Source organism: Schistocerca serialis, chromosome 11 (assembly GCF_023864345.2).
Source record: "Schistocerca serialis cubense isolate TAMUIC-IGC-003099 chromosome 11, iqSchSeri2.2, whole genome shotgun sequence".
Classification (NCBI taxonomy): Eukaryota; Metazoa; Arthropoda; class Insecta; order Orthoptera; family Acrididae; genus Schistocerca; species Schistocerca serialis.
In genome coordinates this window covers 165,631,215-165,654,102 of record NC_064648.1, presented here as the reverse complement: position 1 = coordinate 165,654,102, position 22,888 = coordinate 165,631,215, and the positions used below count along the sequence as shown (strand labels likewise).

Sequence of the window (22,888 nt, the reverse complement as noted above, 5' to 3'; positions counted from 1 at the left end):
GGTGACCGACGGAATGGTAGAGGCGGACCAATTCCGTGGCCTCCACGCTCTCCTGACCTCAACCCTCTTGACTTTCATTTATGGGGCATTTGAAAGCTCTCGTCTACGCAACCCCGGTACCAAATGTAGAGACTCTTCGTGCTCGTATTGTGGACGGCTGTGATACAATACGCCATCCTCCAGGGCTGCATCAGCGCATCAGGGATTCCGTGGTGGTGGTGGTGGTTAGTGTTTAACGTCCCGTCGACAACGAGGTCATTAGAGACGGAGCGCAAGCTCGGGTTAGGGAAGTATTGGGAAGGAAATCGGCTGTGCACTTGCAAAGGAACCATCCCGGCATTTGCCTGAAACGATTTAGGGAAATCACGGAAAACCTAAATCAGGATGGCCGGAGACGGGATTGAACCGTCGTCCTCCCGAATGCGAGTCCAGTGTGCTAACATCTGCGCCACCTCGCTCGGTCAGGGATTCCGTGCGACAGAGAGTGGATGCATGTATTATCGCTAACGGAGGACATTTTGAATATTTTCTGTAACAAAGTGTTTGAAGTCACGCTGGTACGTTCTGTTGCTGTGTGTTTCCGTTCCATAATTAATGTGATTTGAAGAGAAGTAATAAAATGAGCCCTAACAAGGAAGGTAAGGGTTTCCGGACATATGTCTACATAACATATTTTCTTTCTTTGTGTGTGAGGAATGTTTCCTGAAAATTTGGCCGTACCTTTTTGTAACACCCTGTATATACCTGGCGCCGGCCCACCGCCGGGGTACCCTATTCGAAAGACCGATTCAGAACCACTGCCAAAACCTTTTACGAAAACACACAACAGTCAGATAACGAACTAGTACGAGAACTTGGACACAGGGTGCACTACCTGGCCTCTACCAGATGGCCCGATGATCTATGGGAATAACAAGACTACACATCTTGTGTATATATTTTTATATAATTTTAATTTTAATAATTTTAAGTTTTTAATTTTAATTTAATTTAATTTTAACCTTAATTTTATTTTATTTTAACTATATTTTAAATCTTATTTTATTATATCTATTTTTTATTTATTTATTATTATCATTTTTATATATAAAAAGGTGAATGAATGAGTGTGAGTATGTGTAAACTGTAATATGAATGAGTGTGTACAATGTATATATTGTGTGAATGTGTGAGAGAATGGAAAAAAAAGATGAGAAAAAAATGAAAAAAAATAAAAGTAAAAGAAAAACAGAAAAAATTAAAAAATATATATAAAAGAAAAAATAATAAAAAAATAAAAAAATCTATCATACAGCCAATGTATTTTTAAATCATTTAAAAGCAGAAAAAATATGACAACCAAAAAGCTATTAACAATTTGTCCATTTTATTTGGACTATTGAGCTCCGTGGCCGTGGATAATGACATTCCACTGTAAAAATACAGCAACCAGTTACTTTTTAAATAAAAAGTCGCTGGTTGCTGTATTTTTACAGTGAAATATCAAAAAGCTATTGTTTTAATGTCAATTTTTTATTATTGAAGGGGTAGCCGTATGGCTTGAACTTCTATTTTCAGACTGGGCAATCCTTGATGCCCCAATATATTCTGCAGTGGCACCGCCGGTCAGTACATCAACGCACCTGATGATGGCGACGTGGTCGATTGCCGAAATATTGTGTCCTATGCACACTCGTACCAGACTGTTCACCCGAGAATTATTCCGTCATAAAATACGCCTGGAGAAATTGAAGAATCGCATCATCGTCATTAGCTACTGACAACACAGTAGTGTCCGTCTCCTTTCGTACACGGTGAGTCACTAACTATTGCCAACAAGAATAACTACGGAAGTATCATAGGGGTGAAAAGTTTGGGGGACAATAGATGCATGGGACAACAGGGACCATAATATGACGCTGTTTTTTTGTTGCCAGGTGCGGTCGCGTCAGAGATATGAAGGTCAACTTTTTTTTTTTTTTTAATGGGGTGCTATAGTTTGGTACTTATCTTCTGATACTGGCTATCGAGACGAATCCAATGATGTATAACAGTAAGGTCACTGAAGGTCAACGAAGGTCACAAACGCGGCACGAACGCCCATTTACAGAAGGTGTTGGAAGTGAAGACCATTGGTACCAATGCAGTGCTGCAGTCTTCTTATCATGGACTGCGAGTTATTCCTTACCACTTCGGCACTTATCGAAGCACATGCTCCGACAACTCATTCTCGTATATCTTCAGGCGTAGTTGGAACGCCTTTATAAACAATGTCTTTTACGAAACCCCACAAGCAAAAGTCCAGAGGCGTCAAGTCTGGCGAACGAGCCGGCCAGGACACATCTCCTCCGCGTCTAATCCAACGATTTGGGAATTCTCTCTGCAACTCATTTCTAGCCATCAGCGAAAAATGTGCCGGACACCCATCGTGTTAATACCAGCTTCTTTTCCTTGTCCCTAAAGGTATTTCTTCCTTCCAATGACAGACATAATAGTTTTTGCAAGGATGTGGTGTACTTCCTACCAGTAAGATTTCCTTCGATGAAATAGGAGCCTATAAATCTGTCCTCCAGAATCCCACCCCATAATTTACCGACCACGGTTTTTGCTGTGCAACTTGCCGCAGCAAACATGGATTTTCATTTGCCCAATAATGCATGTAATACAAATTAACATTTCCATGGTTCGTAAATGCAGCCTCGTCAGTTAATAAAATCAAATTAATAAATGTGTCATCCCTCTGAATCTGAAGTTTAGCCCATAGGCAGAATTCAATGCGACACATATAGTCCGTAACAGTTAATTCTTGGTGGAGACTGGTATGGTAAGGATGATATTTACGGCGATGCAGAACACAAACAACACTTCTCTGGCGCATCCAGATTCCCTTGCGATTTGACGCGAAGTAACAGAAGAATCTCGAACTACAATGGCAAGAGTAGCAATTTTCGTTTCCTCGTTAGTAATTGTCCTTTGCCGGATATGTTTCCGATGCGTTAAAGATCCAGTTGTTCTCAATTTATCATATTCAAATGTACGACGTGTAGGGTGAGTACATTGAGGATAGTGGCCGAGCGGTTCTAGGCGCTCCAGTCTGGAACCGCGCGACGGCTACGGTCGCAGGTTCGAATCCTGCCTCGCGCATGGATGTGTGCGATGTCCTTATGTTAATTAGGTTTAAATAGTTCTAAGTTCTAGGGGACTGATGACCACAGCAGTCAAGTCCCATAGTGCTCAGAGCCATTTTTTTACATTGAGGATATCTTTCAGCGCATAACTCTCTAGCTCTGACTGAATTTCGTTGGCATACTCAGTAAATGAGAAGCATATCGAATTTTTCTTCGAAGGAATACATCATTCACACTCGCTTGATTCGACTATACTAATCTTACCGTTCCTATTAGTGTTGTATTGCCCACCCGTCGAATTGTGTTTACATGTGAATGGCACGTTACATGGATACGCCGTATTCGGCGAATATTCCTTATTTGCACGATATACGAGACAGAATTGTCAGAGCATGTGCTTCGATAAGTTCCGAAGTGATAAGGAACACCATTCAATCCATGATAAGAAGATTGCAGCACTGCAATGATACCAATGGTCATCACTTCGAACACCTTCTATAAATGGACGACCATGCCACCTTTTTGACCTTCGTTGACCTTCAAAGACCTTACTGTTACACATCATTGGATTCGTCTCGATAGATGCTATCAGAAAATAAGTGTCAAACTATAGCATCCTATCTAAAAAAAAAAAAACCAACGTCATATTATGGCCACCATTGTCACATGTAACATTTTTCCTACAAACTTTTCAGCTATTATCGTACTTTCGGAGTCATTCTAGATGGCTGTAGTTAGTGACTCACCCTGTATAATGGATGGTCCGCCTGTTAAAATATAGTGGTCACTTCCGCATTACATAGGAGTGTCCGAAAACTTTTGATGAGACGGTGTATTCGAGCTTGTCCTTTGTGTATTTGAATCCTGTTTCTGCGTATGGACAGCTCAGCGGCGGTGTTGCCTAAACCAGCTGGAGAAGGCGTGGTGACTGTGGTGCACGGTCTAGAGTCCAGTGCTCGAAACTGAGAGACTTTTTGAAGGTGGCTGAACTGCTTCAGGGCGTTTACTAGCGGAACGGTACTGATGTCCAATTTAACCCCGTCTCTCGTGTAAAAGCACGGCTGGTGACTCATTTTTAGGCTGCTTTGTGTGACAGTGTAGCAGTCCAGAAACTCAATTCGTGCTCGCGATCTCGCGTTTCTTAGTCAACCTGCGGACCCGAACGTTGCGTGATTTGTCTCGCACGCCACTCAATGCTAAGTATCTGCAAGGTGCCTCGCGGTGCGTGGCGGAGAATACTTTGTGTCCCACTATCATTTCACGCACTCTCTCTTCCATTCGCGACTGTTTCATGAGAAGAAGAACATTCGATGTAATTCCACAGATTTTTTCGCTACGCTCATTTGGCGAGACATGTTGTTGTGGTCTTCTTTCCCAAGACTGGTTTGATGGAGCTCTCCATGCTACTCTATCCCACGCATGCCTTTCCAACACCGAACAACTATTGCTGCCTAAATGGCTCTGAGTACTATGCGACTTAACTTCCAAGGTCATCAGTCGCCTAGAACTTAGAACTAATTAAACCTAACTAACCTAAGGACATCGCACACATCCATGCCCGAGGCAGGATTCGAACCTGCGAACGTAGCGGTCGCTCGGCTCCAGACTGCAGCGCCTAGAACCGCACGGCCACTCCGGCCGGCCAAGGGCTGCCTAAATCCTTCTGAATCTGCGTACTGCATTCACCTCTTTGTTTCTCTCTGCAATCCCCTACCCCACACTTCCCTCCAGTACTAAACTGGTGATCCCTTGATGTCCCAGAATATGCGCAACTAACCAATCAATTCTTCTAGTCAAGTAGTAGCATAAACTTCCTGCCAACCCAATTGTGTTTAGTACCTTCTCATTAGTTACGTGATCCACCCACCTAAATTTCAGCATTCTTCTGCAGCACCACATTTCAAAAGCTTCTATTCTCTTCTCGCCTGAACTGTTAACCATTTACGTTTCACTTAAAAAAATGGTTGAGATGGCTCTGAGCACTATGGGACTAAACACCTTAGGTCATCAGTCCCCTAGAACTTACAACTATTTAAACCTAACCAACCTAAGGACATCACACACATCCATGCCCGAAGGAGGACTCGAACCTGCGACCGTAGCAGTCCCGCGGTTCCGAACTGCAGCGCCTAGAACCGCACGGCCACCGCGGCCGGCCGTTTCACTTCAATACATGGCTACACTCCAGACAGCTTCAGAAAAGACTTCCAAACACTTAAATCCACATTAGAGCTTAAAAAATTCTTTTCTTCCTAAATGCTTTTGCTGCCGTTGCCCGTCTCCATTTTACATCCTCTCTACTTTGGCCATCATCAGTTATTTTCCTGCTCAAGTAGCAAAACTCATCTACTACTTTAAGCGTCTCGTTTCCTAATCTGAATCTCTTAGTATCACCTGTTTTAATTCGACTACACTCCATTATCCTTGTTTTGCTTTTGTTGATGTTCATCTTGCATCCTCCTTTCAAGACACTGCGCATTCCGTTCAAGTGCTCTTCCAAGTCCCTGTACCGGATAAAATTAAAATGTCATCGGCAATCCTTAGGGTTTTTATTTCTTCTCGCTGAACTTTAATCTTTTCACCAAATTTTTCTTTGGTTTTATTTATTGTTTGTTCAATGTACAAACTGAATAATATCGGGGAGAGTCTACAAACTTGTCTCACTCCCTTCTCAACCACTGCTTCCCTTTCATACCCCTCGACTGTGGTGACTGCTGTCTGGTTTCTGTACAAGTTGTAAATATCTTCCTGTACGTTACATCTGCTACCTTTAGAATTTCAAAGAGACTATTCCAGTCAAAAGCCAAAAGCTTTCTCTAAGCCTACAAATGCTATAAACATTGGTTTTCCTTTCCTTAACCTATCTTTTAATATAAGTCTTGAATGTTCCTATATTTTTCCAGAATGCAAACTGATCTTCCTCGAGGTCAGCTTTCACCAGTTTTTCCATTCTTCTGTGAACAATTAGTTTCGTATTTTGCGAATATAACTTATTAAAGTGACAGTTCGATAATACGCAAACCTCTCAGCACCTGCTTTCTTGCGAATTGGAATTATTAAGTTCTTCTTTAAGTCTATGGGTACTTTGCCTGCACCATGCATCGTGAGTTTTATCATGGTTGCCTCTCCCGAGGCTGTCAGTAGCACTGGTGGAATGTCGCCGACTCCCACAGTCCTGCCGGCCGCTGTGGCCGAGCGATTCCAGGCGTTTCAGTCCGGAACCGCGCTGCTGATACGGTGTCAGGTTCGAATCCTGCCTTGGACATGGATGCGTGTGATGTCTTTAGGTTAGTTAGGTTTAAGCAGTTGTAAGTCTAGGGGACTGATGACCTCAGATGTTAAGTCCCATAGTGCTCAGAGCCATTTGAACCATTTGAACTGAGAGTCCTGTTTCGACTTTCAGTGCTCTGTCGAATTCTTCTCGCAGTATTGTGTAACTCCCATCTCATCATCATCTACGTCGTGTTCCATTTCTATAACATTGCCTTCGTGTTATTCTCCCTTGTATAGAACCTCTATAAACTCCTTCCTCGTCTCTGCTTTCCCTTCCTTGCTTAGGACTGGTTTTCCAACTGCACTCTTGTTATTCATGCATTTCAAAATACCTACGGGTGTACTGCCGGTCTACAGTGTCCAACGGGCACAATATTTCGGCGATCATACATGTCGCCATCATCAGGTGAACTGACGGACTGAGCTCCTGTGAACGTGCCGGCACGGAGATCCGTACGCTATGGCTGCTCAGGTGAGTTCGGTCGCGGCGGTGGCCGATTTAAATACCCTCCGCCCGCGGCCCGCTCCCTCCGCCGTCCGCGCCCCGCGCCACGGTCGCGCGGTGGAACAGATTGCGACGGCGTCTGAGATGACGTCGGTCTGTCCGCCGTGATCGTCACAACTATACGTTTGCTCGATTTACTCTCGATTAACCCAATCGCTGGTTCCCAAGCCTTGCTAAGATTATAGCCACAGTCACGGTTTATGAGGTCGTCATTGGTGCGAATTTCGATGGCCTCTCTAACAACGCTGTCCCAGTATCTCGACGTCTGTGCCAGAATCCTCCTGCGTTCATATTCCATAGTGTGATTTTCCGACAAACAATGGTCAGCGACCGCCGACTTGCTCGGATACGTCAGTCGAGTGTGCCTCTGGTGTTCACGGCATCGGTCCTCGACGGTACGCATCGTCTGACCAATATACGACTTGCCACATTGACACGGAATCTGGTACACGCCGGCCTTCCTCAGACCGAGGCCATCTTTGGCGCTCCCCACCAGTGCACGAGTTTTATTCGGAGGACAAAACACAGTTCCGACCCGCTGTTTCTTGAAAATGCGGGCGACTTTCCCCGAGAGTGCGCCTGTATATGGAATAAACGCAGTGCCTACCTCCTCCCTCGTGATTTCATCCATCTCCACAGGTTGTGCTATAGTGGTTGGGCGGAGAGCACGTTGAATCTGCCACTCTGAGTACCCATTTTTTCGAAATACAGTTCTCAGATGTTCCAATTCCTGGGGTAGACTCTCTGCGTCAGAGATAGTGCGCGCCCTATGTACTAGAGTTTTAAGTACCCCATTCCTGTGTGAAGGGTGGTGGCAGCTGTCTGCGTGCAAATACAGATCAGTGTGCGTTGTCTTCCGATACACGCCATGACCTAGGGTGCCGTCAGCCTTTCTCTTGACCAAGACGTCAAGGAAAGGTAATTTACCCTCCGTTCCAGTCTCCATGGTGAATTTGATGTTGGGGTGTATGGAGTTTAGATGTGTAAGGAAGTCAAGGGGTTTATCCATACCAACGGAAAAAGTAAGTAGGTTTCCATTCGGACGACGACAGGGCTTCCTCCTCGAAGTTCTCCATGTACAAATTCGCTACCACCGGTGAGAATGGGCTACTCATGGCGACTCCCTCCGTTTGTTCACAGGAGCTCAGTCCGTCAGTTCACCTGATGATGGCGACATGTATGATCGCCGAAATATTGTGCCCGTTGGACACTGTAGACCGGCAGTACACCCGTGCATATTTTGATTATCAAATACGCCGGGAGAAACTCAAGAATCACTTCATGTATTTGCTCCTCTTTCCTCCAAAGGCCTATTTCATTTTCCTTCCTCTAGTGAAATACGCTTCGAAATCCTTCCATTCCCGGTTAGCCATTTTGCGCTTCTTGTCAATCTCATTTTTAGACGTTTTTATTTCCTTTCGACAACATTTGCTGCAGTTTTATATTTTCTCCTTTCGTTAATTATATTCCATATCTCCTGTGTTATTCAAGGATTTCTATTACGCTTCATCTTTTACCTGCTTTGTCCTCTGCTATCTTCAGTATTTCATCTCTCACAGTCACCCATTCGTTTTCTGCTGTATTCATTTCCCCCGTTCTAGTCAGTAGTTGCCTAACTCTCCCATTGAACTCTCAGCAACCTCCGGATATTTCAGGTTATTCAGGTCACATCACCTTAAATTCCTACATATTTGCAAATTCTTCAGTTTTTATCTACAGCCCATAGCTATCACATTACGGTTCGACTCCACATCTTCAGCTGGAAATGTCTTACGATTTAAAATATGGTTCTGAAATGTCTGTCTTACCATTATATAGTCAAACTGAAACCTTCCAGTTTCTCCACTTCTATTCAGCATATATAACCATCCTTGACGAATCTTAAAACAATTTGATTATTAATTTATGCTCTGTGCAATGTTCCACGAGGCAGCTTCCTCTTTCATTCCTTTCCCCCAGATTGTATTCAGCCACAGCTTTTGCTTTTCTTCCTCTTCCTACTATCGAATTCCTGTCCCCTATAACTCTTAAATTTTCGTCTTCCATAACTATCTAATGAACTAATGTGGTGGGTGTTGGCTGTCTTGGCTATAATAATGCGTTCACTATGTTCTTCATAGTAGCTTTCCCACATTTCTAGGTCCTTACCAATTACTTAACCTAATCCTACATCACCCCTATTTGATTCTGATTTTATAATCCTGTATTGATCCGACCAGAAGTCCTGTTCCTCCTGCCACCGAACTTCACTAATTCCCACTGTATCTAACTTCACACCCATCCATTTCCCTTTTTAAATTTTCTAACCTATCTGTGCGATTACATGATCTAAAGCACCACATTTACTTCTATAGAACGCCAGTTTTGTTTCTTCTGATGAGTAGTCCCTGCCTGGAGATCCGAATGGGGGACAGTTTTACCTCAGAAGTATTTTACCCAAGAGGATCATTTAATCATACGGTAAAGCTGCACGCCCTCGGACACAATTATGGCTGCAGTTTCCCCTTGCTTTCAGCCGTTCGCAGTACCAGCACAGCAAGACCATTTTGGTTAGTGTTACAAGGCCAGATCAGTCAATCATCCAGAGTGTTGCCCCTGCAACTGCTGTAAAGGCTGCTGCCCCTCTTCAGGAACCACACGTTCATCTGGTCTCTCAGCTGATACCCTTCCATTGTGATTGCACCTGCGCTACGGCTGTGTGTATTGCTGAGGCGCGCAAGCCACCTCACACACGGCAAGGTGCATCGTTCGTGGGGGGTGGTCGCGAAACATATATGGGGGAAAAAATAGTTTGTTACCCAGTCAGTTTGTCCCACATACATTTCGCGATTCCTCCACGAACCATGGACCGAAACATATGTGGGAAAAAAGTAATATGTTGCACAATTAGTTTTCTGACACACACTCCCTGAATTTCGACAGTAACCTTTTCTGTCGCAGCATGTAGCATCTACCACTGGAGTTTGTTGAGCATCTCTGTACCGCACTAGTGTTCACTAAAAAAAAAAAAGACTGCTATGAAATGCATTGTTCCTCGTTGCCTACGCCTTCTGTTAATCCAAGCTAGTAAGGGGGCCAGACTGATGGTCAGTCTGTTTTAGTAAATGGCTAATACGGTGCATGATCTCAGTTGCAGGCTGCTTAGCTAACGACTTCCAGGAACAACAAGAATTTGATTTTCACTATTTCAAATAATTAATGGCCGAAATCAAAAAATTTAAAATGTTGTCGTAATCTGCTCATTAAGCGGTATAATTCTATATCACACGTTTAACACATTGAGGCAGTGTAACTCATGGCGCGCAATTTACCCAGACTATATTCACCCATCACAGCCTATGAGAACGTGAGCACTTAGTGACTTCCAACAAACTTCAAATATAAATTCAGATATTTTCTAAACTTTCTCTGCGTTACGTGCTTGACGTCAAATATTTTATTAACTCATATAGAAATAATAGGAGGTCCGAAGCTGTTTCACACGTGATACTTCGATTCTTTAAGGAATCAGGAGTGGGAGGGGTTTACTGGTACTCATGGGTCGGTCGAACAAGTGTCTTGTAAGCCGCTCCTTTCGTGGATGAGTTACATTTTCTTAAGATACTTCCAACGAATCTCTGTCTGGCATCTGATTTTCCTACCATTTGTATCGTGTGGACGTTCGAATCCAGGCCGCTCCATGCGATCACTCCTAGCTACGGTATGGTAGGTAGTTACTGTTTGTCGTTACTTGCCAACAACAGCATAATGGGACACCATGGGTCCCTTCGCCTATTTACGCAAAGTACGTTCCGTTTATCTACGGTCAGGTTCTATATCCAGTCGCGGAACCAATAGCAGACCCCCTGCAGACCTTCCCACGTCTCGCTGCAGCCCTTCTGGCGTCGCTACCCCAGTGTAAACAACAGCGTAGACCCTGATTAGCCTCACGGAGCTTCAGACACTATTCACTAAGTCATTTATGCACGCGATAATTCGAAAGTCATGTCCTATTGGATAAATAGGATGAACCAGAACTCCCTCAACAAACTTTTGGAGGTGGCAGTATGTACAAAAACTAAAAAACAAAAAAAATACCTTCAAAAGTATCCGGACACCTGGCTGACTTACAAGTTCGTGGTGTCCTCCACCGGTAATATTAGAATTCAGTATGCCTTGATGACAGCTTCCACTCCCTCAGACTTGTGTTCAATCAGGTGCTGAAACGTTTCTTGGGGAATGGCAGCCCATTCTTCACGGAGCGCTGCACTGAGGAGAAGTATCGATGTCGGTCGGTGAGGCCAGGAGCACAGTCGGCGTTCCAAAACATCCCCTCGGTGTTCTGTAGGGTTCAGGTCAGGACTCTGTGCAGGCCACTCCATTACAGGGATGTTATTGTCGTGTAACCACTCCGACGCAGGCCGTGCATTATGAACAGATGCTCGATCGTTTTCAAAGATTCAGTCGCAATACCCGAATTGCTTTTCAACAGTTGGAAGCAACAAGGTGCTTAAAACATCATTGTAGGCCTGGCCTGTGATAGTGCCACGCAAAATAGCAACGGGTGTAAGACCTTTTCATGAAAAACACGACCACACCGTAACACCACCGCCTCCGAATTTTGCTGTTGGCACTACACACGTTGGCAGATGACGTTCACCCGTCATTCGCCATACCCACATCCTACCAGCGGATCGCCACATTGTGTACCGTGATTCGTCAGTCCACAGAACGTTTTTCCACTGTTCAATCGTCCAGTGTTTCCGCTCCTTACACCAAGCAATGCTTACTTTGGCATTTACAAGCGTGATGTGTGGCTTATGAGCAGCCACTCGACCATGAAATCCAAATTTTCTCGCCTCCCGCCTAACTGTCATAGTGTTTGTAGTGGATCCTGATGTAGTTTGGAATTCCCGTGTGATGAAAGATGACTAACTGAAACCCTCAGCTGCCGACAGGTATTGTTGATATACCTCGATGTGGACAGCTGAAAATGTGTGCCCCGACCGGGACTCGAACCCGGGATCTCCTGCTTACATGGCAGACGCTCTATCCATCTGAGCCACCGAGGACACATGAATAGCGCGACTGCAGGGACTTATCCCTTGCACGCTTCCCGTGAGACTCACATTCCCAACTGTCCACAATTCTACATATGTATTGCACCTTATAGACATTTGCCCACCCACTCATTACTTGTGCACGCTTTGGCGATTCCCGTAAGAGTTTGGGCAAGCTGTGCGCATTCGCACAGACGAAGGTCAATGGCTGGGTAGCCTTTAACTATATATATGAAGACAGTAACTGTTCTCGAAAGAAGCGTGCAAGGGATAAGTCCCTGCAGTCGCGCTATTCATCTGTGTCCTCGGTGGCTCAGATGGATAGAGCGTCTGCCATGTAAGCAGGAGATCCCGGGTTCGAGTCCCGGTCGGGGCACACATTTTCAGCTGTCCACATCGAGGTATATCAACAACACCTGTCGGCAGCTGAGGGTTTCAGTTAGTCATCATTTATTCCACGGAAAAGCTGCACGGTCATCAACAGTATTCTGTTCTTTCGAGAACAGTTACTGTCTTCATATATACCGTGTGACGGTCTGGATAGATGTCTGCCTATTCCACATTACGACCCTCTTCAACTGTCGGCGGTCTCTGCCAGTCAACAGACGAGGTCGGCCTGTACGCTTTTGTGCTGCCGGCCGGCGTGGCCGAGCGGTTCTCGGCGCTACAATCTGCAACCACGCGACCTCTACGGTCGCGGTTTCGAATCCTGCCTCGGGCATGGATGTCTGTGATGTTAATTAGGTTTAAGTAGTTATAAGGTCTAGGGGACTGATGACCTCAGATGTTAAGTCCCATAGTCCTCAGAGCCATTTGAACCATTTTGCTTTTGTGCTGAACGTGTCCCTTCACGTTTCCACTTCACTGTCACATCGGAAACAGTGGACCTAGGGATGTTCAGGAGCGTAGAAATCTCGCGTAGAGACGTATGACACACGTGACACCGAATCACCTGACCACGTTCCAAGTCCGTGAGTTCCGCGGAGCGCCCCATTCTGCTCCCTCACGATGGTATGGAGTACCTGGCAGTAAGTGGCAGAACAGTGCATTTAATATGAAGAACGTATGGTTTTTGGGGTGTCCGGATACTGTTGATCACATAGTGTAGCTTAACAACTGCAAGTCAGTTTCACAATACAGTAAGATTTTCAATTAAGTTATTACAGTCATTCTCCTCAGTCACGTTCCGCCTTCCAATTCCAAGTCGTTTTTATTTGAACAAATTCTAAATGTGTCTCAGTCAAAAGTCTTGCATTTTCGCTTTCGAAACTGTAGTAGTGCAGAGAGCAGAAAAAAAAGAAAAAAAATGGTTCAAATGGCTCTGAGCACTAAGGGACTTAACGTCTGAGATCAACAGTCCCCTAGAACTTGTTGTTGTTGTTGTTGTGGTCTTCAGTCCTGAGACTGGTTTGATGCAGCTCTCCATGCTATTCTATCCTGTGCAAGCTTCTTCATCTCCCAGTACCTACTGCAAACTACATCCTTCTGAATCTGCTTAGTGTATTCATCTCTTGGTCTTCCCCTACGATTTTTACCCTCCACGCTGCCCTCCAATACAAAATTTGTGATCCCTTGATGCCTCAGAACATGTCCTACCAACCGATCCCTTCTTCTGGTCAAGTTGTGCCACAAACTCCTCTTCTCCCCAATCCTATTCAGTACCTCCTCTTTAGTTATGTGATCTACCCATCTAATCTTCAGCATTCTTCTGTAGCACCACATTTCGAAAGCTTCTATTCTCTTCTTGTCCAAACTATTTACTGTCCATGTTTCACTTCCATACATGGCTACACTCCATACAAATACTTTCAGAAATGACTTCCTCACACTTAAATCTATACTCGATGTTAACAAATTTCTCTTCTTCAGAAACGCTTTCCTTGCCATTGCCAGTCTACATTTTATATCCTCTCTACTTCGACCATCATCAGTTATTTTGCTCCCCAAATAGCAAAACTCCTTTACTACTTTAAGTGTCTCATTTCCTAATCTAATCCCCTCAGCATCACCCGATTTAATTTGACTACATTCCATTATCCTAGTTTTGCTTTTGTTGATGTTCATCTTGTATCCTCCCTTCAAGACACCATCCATTCCGTTCAACTGTTCTTCCAAGTCCTTTGCTGTCTTTGACAGAATTACAATGTCATCGGCGAACCTCAAAGTTTTTATTTCTTCTCCATGGATTTTAATACCTACTCCGAATTTTTCTTTTGTTTCCTTTACTGCTTGCTCAATATACAGATTGAATAACATCGGGGAGAGGCTACAACCCTGTCTTACTCCCTTCCCAACCACTGCTTCCCTTTCATGTCCCTCGACTCTTATAACTACCATCTGGTTTCTGTACAAATTGTAAATAGCCTTTCGCTCCCTGTATTTTACCCCTGCCACCTTTAGAATTTGAAAGAGAGTATTCCAGTCAACATTGTCAAAAGCTTTCTCTAAGTCTACAAATGCTAGAAATGTAGGTTTGCCTTTCCTTAATCTTTCTTCTAAGATAAGTCGTAAGGTCAGTATTGCCTCATGTGTTCCAGTATTTCTACGGAATCCAAACTGATCTTCCCCGAGGTCGGCTTCTACTAGTTTTTCCATTCGTCTGTAAAGAATTCGTGTTAGTATTTTGCAGCTGTGGCTTATTAAACTGATTGTTCGGTAATTCTCACATCTGTCAACACCTGCTTTCTTTGGGATTGGAATTATTCTATTCTTCTTGAAGTCTGAGGGTATTTCGCCTGTTTCATACATCTTGCTCACCAGATGGTAGAGTTTTGTCAGGACTGGCTCTCCCAAGGCCGTCAGTAGTTCCAATGGAATGTTGTCTACTCCGGGGGCCTTGTTTCGACTCAGGTCTTCCAGTGCTCTGTCAAACTCTTCACGCAGTATCGTATCTCCCATTTCATCTTCATCTACATCCTCTTCCATTTCCATAATACTGTCCTCAAGTACATCGCCCTTGTATAGACCCTCTATATACTCCTTCCACCTTTCTGCTTTCCCTTCTTTGCTTAGAACTGGGTTTCCATCAGAGCTCTTGATGTTCATACAAGTGGTTCTCTTATCTCCAAAGGTCTCTTTAATTTTCCTGTAGGGAGTATCTATCTTACCCCTAGTGAGATGAGCCTCTACATCCTTACATTTGTCCTCTAGCCATCCCTGCTTAGCCATTTTGCACTTCCTGTCGATCTCATTTTTGAGACGTTTGAATTCCTTTTTGCCCGCTTATTTACTGCATTTTTATATTTTCTCCTTTCATCAATTAAATTCAATATTTCTTCTGTTACCCAAGGATTTCTACTAGCCCTCGTCTTTTTACCTACTTGATCCTCTGCTGCCTTCACGACTTCATCCCTCAAAGCTACCCATTCTTCTTCTACTTTATTTCTTTCCACCATTCCTGTCAATTGTTCCCTTATGCTCTCCCTGAAACTCTGTACAACCTATGGTTCTTTCAGTTTATCCAGGTCCCATCTCCTTAAATTCCCACCTTTTTGCAGTTTCTTCAGTTTTAATCTACAGGTCATAACCAATAGATTGTGGTCAGAGTCCGCATCTGCCCCTGGAAATGTCTTACAATTTAAAACCTGGTTTCTAAATCTCTGTCTTACCATTATATAATCTATCTGATACCTTTTAGTATATCCAGGGTCCTTCCATGTATACAACCTTCTATCATGATTCTTAAACCAAGTGTTAGCTATGATTAAGTTGTGCTCTGTGTAAAATTCTACCAGACGGCTTCCTCTTGCATTTCTTAGCCCCAATCCATATTCACCTACTACATTTCCTTCTCTCCCTTTTCTTACACTCGAATTCCAGTCACCCATGACTATTAAATTTTCGTCTCCCTTCACTACCTGAATAATTTCTTTTATTTCATCATACATTTCTTCAATTTCTTCGTCATCTGCAGAGCTAGTTGGCATATAAACTTGTACTACTGTAGTAGGTGTGGGCTTCGTATCTATCTTGGCCACAATAATGCGTTCACTATGCTGTTTGTAGTAGCTTACCCGCGTTCCTATTTTCCTATTCATTATTAAACCTACTCCTGCATTACCCCTATTTGACTTTGTGTTTATAACCCTGTAGTCACCTGACCAGAAGTCTTGTTCCTCCTGCCACTGAACTTCACTAATTCCCACTATATCTAACTTTAACCTATCCATTTCCCTTTTCAAATTTTCTAACCTACCTGCCCGATTAAGGGACCTGACATTCCACGCTCTGATCCGTAGAACGCCAGTTTTCTTTCTCCTGATAACGACATCCTCTTGAGTAGTCCCCGCCCGGAGATCCGAATGGGGGACTATTTTACCTCCGGAATATTTTATCCAAGAGGACGCCATCATCATTTAATCATACAGTAAAGCTGCATGCCCTCGGGAAAAATTACGGCCGTAGTTTCCCCTTGCTTTCCGCTGTTCGCAGTACCAGTACAGCAAGGCCGTTTTGGTTATTGTTACAAGGCCAGATCAGTCAATCATACAGACTGAAGCCCTTGCAACTACTGAAAAGGCTGCTGCCCCTCTTCAGGAACCACACGTTTGTCTGGCCTCTCAACAGATACCCCTCCGTTGTGGTTGTACCTACGGTATGGCTATCTGTATCGCTGAGGCACGCAAGCCTCCCCACCAACGGCAAGGTCCATGGTTCATGGGGAGGCCCTATAACTTAGAACTACTTAAACCTAACTAACCTAAGGACATCACACACATCCATGCCCGAGGCAGGATTCGAACCTGCGACCGTAGCGGTCGCGCGGTTCCAGACTGAAGTGCCTAGAACCGCTCGGCCACATCGGCCGGCCAGAGAGCAGAACACCGCATTACTCAAGACGACAGCAATACGAGTTAAGAAATATAATTTACAGAGTTTTTGTGTTTTCGCACAGGGATCGCTTTTGTACTTATTCAGTTTTACAGGACCTTAGTAAGATCGAGTAGATCTGAACGTACTTACCTCTTATTTGTCATTATCACGAACAGGTTTTCATTAGTTTGCGTTTATGGGTATTGCCTTCTTGCTAGTAGACAGACTGTTCAAAACTGGGTAGGGTAAATATACAGATATACGTAATTAGACACGCAGTCAGCACACCACTTGATATAACTGTTCTTCGTGAGACATAAAGATCACACCTTACTTTAGATGTAAACGTTACGGTGTCACAGGAGATTCCTGAGATTATTCTGAAAAATTGTCAACTGTTTTTGTGCATTTGCCTGGTCCTCCAGTAATCTGAATCATCCGACATAATAGCTTCACGCGAGCATAGGGTCGGAAATTGTCTTTGGTGGACCGGAGATCTTCACCAAAGCGTTCGGCAACCCTTCGGGCACGTCAGCCACGCGTGCAGCCTACACTGCCCCTGCACACATCAGCGTCGCGTACTATCCCTGTCGCAGTAACAGACGGACACTGCACACACACACAGACGTGGCCAGAAAATAGTGCCGCGAGTATTCCGTCGCCTTCCGCTATATAGGTCGGCGCTAGAGCAGCACAGATCTGGTCTTCCACCTTCGACAGTCTCTCCTAACCTCTGGGCGAGTGCTACACACACCCATCGTCTTAAGATGCTGTCGAAGCCCATCATAGGAACCGACGCCGGGTTTATACAGCACTCGTCGTTGTCTCCCTTGGTGCAATCGGACTGCATGCAGGAAGGACTTTTATGTTCCTGTGCTAATCTCCATCTACATCATACTCTGCAAGTCACCTAATGGTGTGTGGCGGAGAGTACCACAGAGTACCACAACGTGATCCGTCCAACCCCGTTCCACTCGGGAATAGTGCGTGGGAAGAATGATTGTCGGTAAGCCTCTGTATTGGCTCTAATTTCTCGAATTTCCTCCTCGTGGAGATGTATGTTTCCTACTGAAAAGTGCTGTCCAGAAATTACTGTTACCGTGATGCCTAAGGTCTCTCTTGTAACGTCTGCCAGTGGAGATTGTTTAGCATCTCCGTAACGCTCTCCCGCCATCTAAACGATCCCGTGACGAAACGCTCAGTTCTTCGTTCGATCTTCTCTATCTCCTCTATCAGTCCTGATAGGGGTCCCAGAGGGATGAACAGTACTCAAGAATCGGGCAAACAAGCGCCTTATAAGCCACTTCTTTCGTGGATGATTTACATTTTCTTAAGATTCTTCCGATGAATCAGAGTCTGGTGTCTGTTTTTCCCACTATCTGTTTTATATGGTCATTGAATTTAAGGTCTGGTCTAGATGGTTACGCCTAGATAGCTACACCTAGATATTTTACGGCAGACGCTGTCTCCAGCTGTTTGTCATGAACAGTGTAGCTGAACAGTAGTGGATTTCTTTTCCTAAGTATGCGAAATATGCTACATTTATTTACGTTCATGGTCAACTGCCAGATCCTGCACCATTCATCAATTCTCTGCAGGTTGTTCTGGAAGTCCTGACTATCTTCTAGCTTTGCTACTTTGGTATAGACATGTGCATCATCTGCGAATAGCCTTAAAGGGCATCCGATGCTTTCTACTAGATATCGTAAACAGCAACGTTCCCATCACATTTCCCTGTGGTACTTCGGATATTACCTTTACATATGTCGATTTTGTTTCGTTAAGAGCGAGGTGTTGAGTTCTGTCTGCAAGAAAGTCTGGAACCCAATCGCAAGTCCGCTCCGATACTCCGTAAGCTCCTATTTTTTCATTAAACGGCAATGTGGGACGGTGTCAAATAGTAAGTAGGCTGTTTAGGTTTTTATGTTGGTAACGCCACGTGGCGCTCTGTATGAAGATCACTGACTGTGCTGTGTGCAGTCTGTGGCTGGTTGGCATTGTTGTAATATTCGCTATTGTAGTGTTGGGCAGTTGGATGTGAACAGTGCGTAGGGCTGCGCAGTTGGAGGTGATCCGCCAGCAGTGATGGATGTGGGAAGAGAGATGGCAGAAATTTAAGAGCGGACGATCTGGGTGTCTGTCCGTCAGAAAATAGAAATCTGTAAGACTGGATGTCATGAACTGATGTATATATATGTATTATGACTTTTGAACACTATTAAGGTAAATACATTGTTTGTTCTCTACCAAAATCTTTCTTTTGATAACTGTGCCTATCAGTAGTTAGTGCCTTCAGTAGTTAGAATCTTTTATTTAGTATTGGCGCTCGCTGTACTGCGGTAGTAACGAAGATTTTTGTGAGGTAAGTGATTCATGAAAGGTATAGGTTACTGCTGGTCATGGCCATTCTTTTGTGGGGATTATTGAAAGGCAGATTGCGTTGCGCTAATAATATTGTGTGTCAGTTTAGTGTTGATCAGAATAAGTAAAGAGCGAAATGTCTGAGTGCGTTCAGTTTTGCTCAGCTGTTTGAAAATCAAATAACGTAGAGGTTTATCAGCACAGTCATTAATAATTGTTCAAAGGGGACGTTTCAAAATGTCTTACTGAAATCAAGAAACACGGCATCAACTTGAACGCCATTGTCCGAGTTTCGCAGGATCTCTGTTTGCGGAATCCATGTTGATTTTTACAGAGATGTTCACTTTCCAAATACGCCATAATTCTAGAGCATAAAATACACTCCTGGAAATTGAAATAAGAACACCGTGAATTCATTGTCCCAGGAAGGGGAAACTTTATTGACACATTCCTGGGGTCAGATACATCACATGATCACACTGACAGAACCACAGGCACATAGACACAGGCAACAGAGCATGCACAATGTCGGCACTAGTACAGTGTATATCCACCTTTCGCAGCAATGCAGGCTGCTATTCTCCCATGGAGACGATCGTAGAGATGCTGGATGTAGTCCTGTGGAACGGCTTGCCATGCCATTTCCACGTGGCGCCTCAGTTGGACCAGCGTTCGTGCTGGACGTGCAGACCGCGTGAGACGACGCTTCATCCAGTCCCAAACATGCTCAATGGGGGACAGATCCGGAGATCTTGCTGGCCAGGGTAGTTGACTTACACCTTCTAGAGCACGTTGGGTGGCACGGGATACATGCGGACGTGCATTGTCCTGTTGGAACAGCAAGTTCCCTTGCCGGTCTAGGAATGGTAGAACGATGGGTTCGATGACGGTTTGGATGTACCGTGCACTATCCAGTGTCCCCTCGACGATCACCAGTGGTGTACGGCCAGTGTAGGAGATCGCTCCCCACACCATGATGCCGGGTGTTGGCCCTGTGTGCCTCGGTCGTATGCAGTCCTGATTGTGGCGCTCACCTGCACGGCGCCAAACACGCATACGACCATCATTGGCACCAAGGCAGAAGCGACTCTCATCGCTGAAGACGACACGTCTCCATTCGTCCCTCCATTCACTCCTGTCGCGACACCACTGGAGGCGGGCTGCACGATGTTGGGGCGTGAGCGGAAGACGGCCTAACGGTGTGCGGGACCGTAGCCCAGCTTCATGGAGACGGTTGCGAATGGTCCTCGCCGATACCCCAGGAGCAACAGTGTCCCTAATTTGCTGGGAAGTGGCGGTGCGGTCCCCTACGGCATTGCGTAGGATCCTACGGTCTTGGCGTGCATCCGTGCGTCGCTGCGGTCCGGTCCCAGGTCGACGGGCACGTGCACCTTCCGCCGACCACTGGCGACAACATCGATGTACTGTGGAGACCTCACGCCCCACGTGTTGAGCAATTCGGCGGTACGTCCACCCGGCCTCCCGCATGCCCACTATACGCCCTCGCTCAAAGTCCGTCAACTGCACATACGGTTCACGTCCACGCTGTCGCGGCATGCTACCAGTGTTAAAGACTGCGATGGAGCTCCGTATGCGATGGCAAACTGGATGACACTGACGGCGGCGGTGCACAAATGCTGCGCAGCTAGCGCCATTCGACGGCCAACACCGCGGTTCCTGGTGTGTCCGCTGTGCCGTGCGTGTGATCATTGCTTGTAGAGCCCTCTCGCAGTGTCCGGAGCAAGTATGGTGGGTCTGACACACCGGTGTCAATGTGTTCTTTTTTCCATTTCCAGGAGTGTATGTTCCATAATTCTACAATAGATTGACGTCAATGATATAGGTCTACAATTGTGTTGATCTTACGGCCTTTCTTAAAAGCAGGAATGACTGGCGTTTTTTTCCAGTCGTTAGACATATTTCAGTAGCTCAAGTGAAGCACGATAACTTACTGCTAGGAGGGGAGCAAGTTCTTTCACATAATAGTATTCAGGATAGCTTCACCGGACTTAGAACATTTTCTATACCAGCGTATTTGTCAGATTATGGCATTACCATGCTGTCAAGTCTTGTAAGGTGGCATGGTCTCCTGACCTTCATTTCTTACATATTCCGACCTCATCATCGTATTCTGCGTATCAAGACGTTTCATTTGAGACCAAACTCGATAGGGTAGAGTCAATTTTACATATTTCCATTTAATCGATATGCAAATCCAATAAATAAATAGCAAGTGTGCACCGAGATTAAAAAGTCGAGGCTGGCGTATAAAAACATTCAAGACACGACGACCACAGGAGTTTTTGTTCGGCGGAGGCAACCAGCCCGCTGGAAAGTCCATAGGAGGGTGAGTTAACACGCAGCTGCGCCAGCTGGCCGTCTGCCAAGGGACCAAAACAGTTTTCGCCAGAGAAAAGGGATAATAGCCTGCATGTTCACCTTAAACGTTAAACCCACTGTATTGTTTGGGAGAGCCCCGGCATACGCATTTTTTTGACAGACCTAGTTCACAGTTTCAGATTTCTCACAAGTGGACAGTAAATGCCTAATACAGATGCTATACATTTCTGGATTGGTCGGCTTAGCCATTCTCCCATTTGTAAGAGTAATGCTGATTGGTGGACTATTTCTGACGCAATGAGCCGGAGGAATGAAGGGATGATATGCCCTTTCGCTTTTTGCTCTGAGGGAAGTCGTTCCGGTGATATTCTTGTAGCGGGAACACGTAGCGTGTGCGATTGCTCTCGTGTGTGTATGCAGAGAGCGAGGAACAAAGTCTCTACTCAGTACTGCTCTGAGAGAGCACCTCTGTCGCTAGTGGAGTGATGCACTATATTGAGTTGCTCGCGATTAAGCGTTTGTTCACTGTATTGACCACAATACTTAATGTGCGGTGTGAACATAAAAGGTAACCTCCCATTCCGAAAAGAACCCGGAAATTTGTGTATCACTTTATAAATAAAAATTTCACTTGATTTTCTTAAATTTTGCAATAAATAGTATTTTCCGTTCGTTTAATGTTTTTCTTGCACCAACTTTCAATACTCCACACCCAAGTATCCCACTCGTTACATAAGAAAATAATATATTTTTGTGTCTTTTCCGTTCAGCGGACGACTCCAGAAGATATTTACTGCTGAAAGTTTTTTAGGGATTTCTTTTTGGTACGTTAGGAGCGTCTGTCTGACTTCTGTAGTAGTGTGGGGTGGAAATTGCTTCTTGCAGGAGCCAAAGTGTACTTGTCAGATCAATATGTTGTGCAGCTCGTCAACATAACACCCACATACTGACAGTCTTCATACCTGTAAGAAAATGCAATTGCGATTTTGTTGTTATTGGGGAAACAGACGTTTCTTTCCTTGCTCAATTAACTTTTGCAAATTTTGATCACTAATTTTGCTGTGTCGGCGTGAGCGACATACCAGCCTCATTTCGAATTCTAGAGTTGCTTCGTGACCGCTGCACCGTAGTCGAGCAAAATACAGAGTACGGGTACATTTGTTTAGCACACCAATGCGGCTGGAGATCGGCATATGGTTGAGAAAGGGTGGGCTGTTACCTCACCTGGAAGAGCTCGCCGAACAAGATGACGGCGCCGCCGCCCTCCAGCGGCTCGCCGTGCTCGCTGATGATGGTGCACAGCTCCAGCATCTCCTTGTGCACCTGCGATGACGCCTTCTTGCCTCGCAGCTCCGTCTTGGACCCAGCCTTCGGCCTGTGGACAGCACATTCGTCTTAAGGAACAGTACGATACCTCTTGTCCCTGGTTACTGGCAGGTCATCTAGACTAG

General features: G+C 45.0%; 1 protein-coding gene and 2 non-coding genes across 3 annotated transcripts in view; 1 reads left to right on the top strand and 2 right to left on the bottom strand.

The window, feature by feature from the left end:
• The window catches only part of LOC126426843 (actin-binding Rho-activating protein-like), a 242,824-nt gene that overhangs the window by 50,156 nt on the left and 169,780 nt on the right, over positions 1–22,888 (bottom strand). The window contains exon 3 of the mRNA XM_050088862.1: positions 22,662–22,812. Within this exon, the coding sequence (XP_049944819.1) occupies positions 22,662–22,812 (151 nt within the window). The remainder of the gene's footprint in view (positions 1–22,661; positions 22,813–22,888) is intronic.
• Positions 11,863–11,936, bottom strand: Trnat-ugu (transfer RNA threonine (anticodon UGU)). The gene has a single exon. It is a non-coding gene; the product is annotated as a tRNA-Thr (tRNA).
• Trnat-ugu (transfer RNA threonine (anticodon UGU)) lies at positions 12,227–12,300 on the top strand. Its single transcript has one exon. It is a non-coding gene; the product is annotated as a tRNA-Thr (tRNA).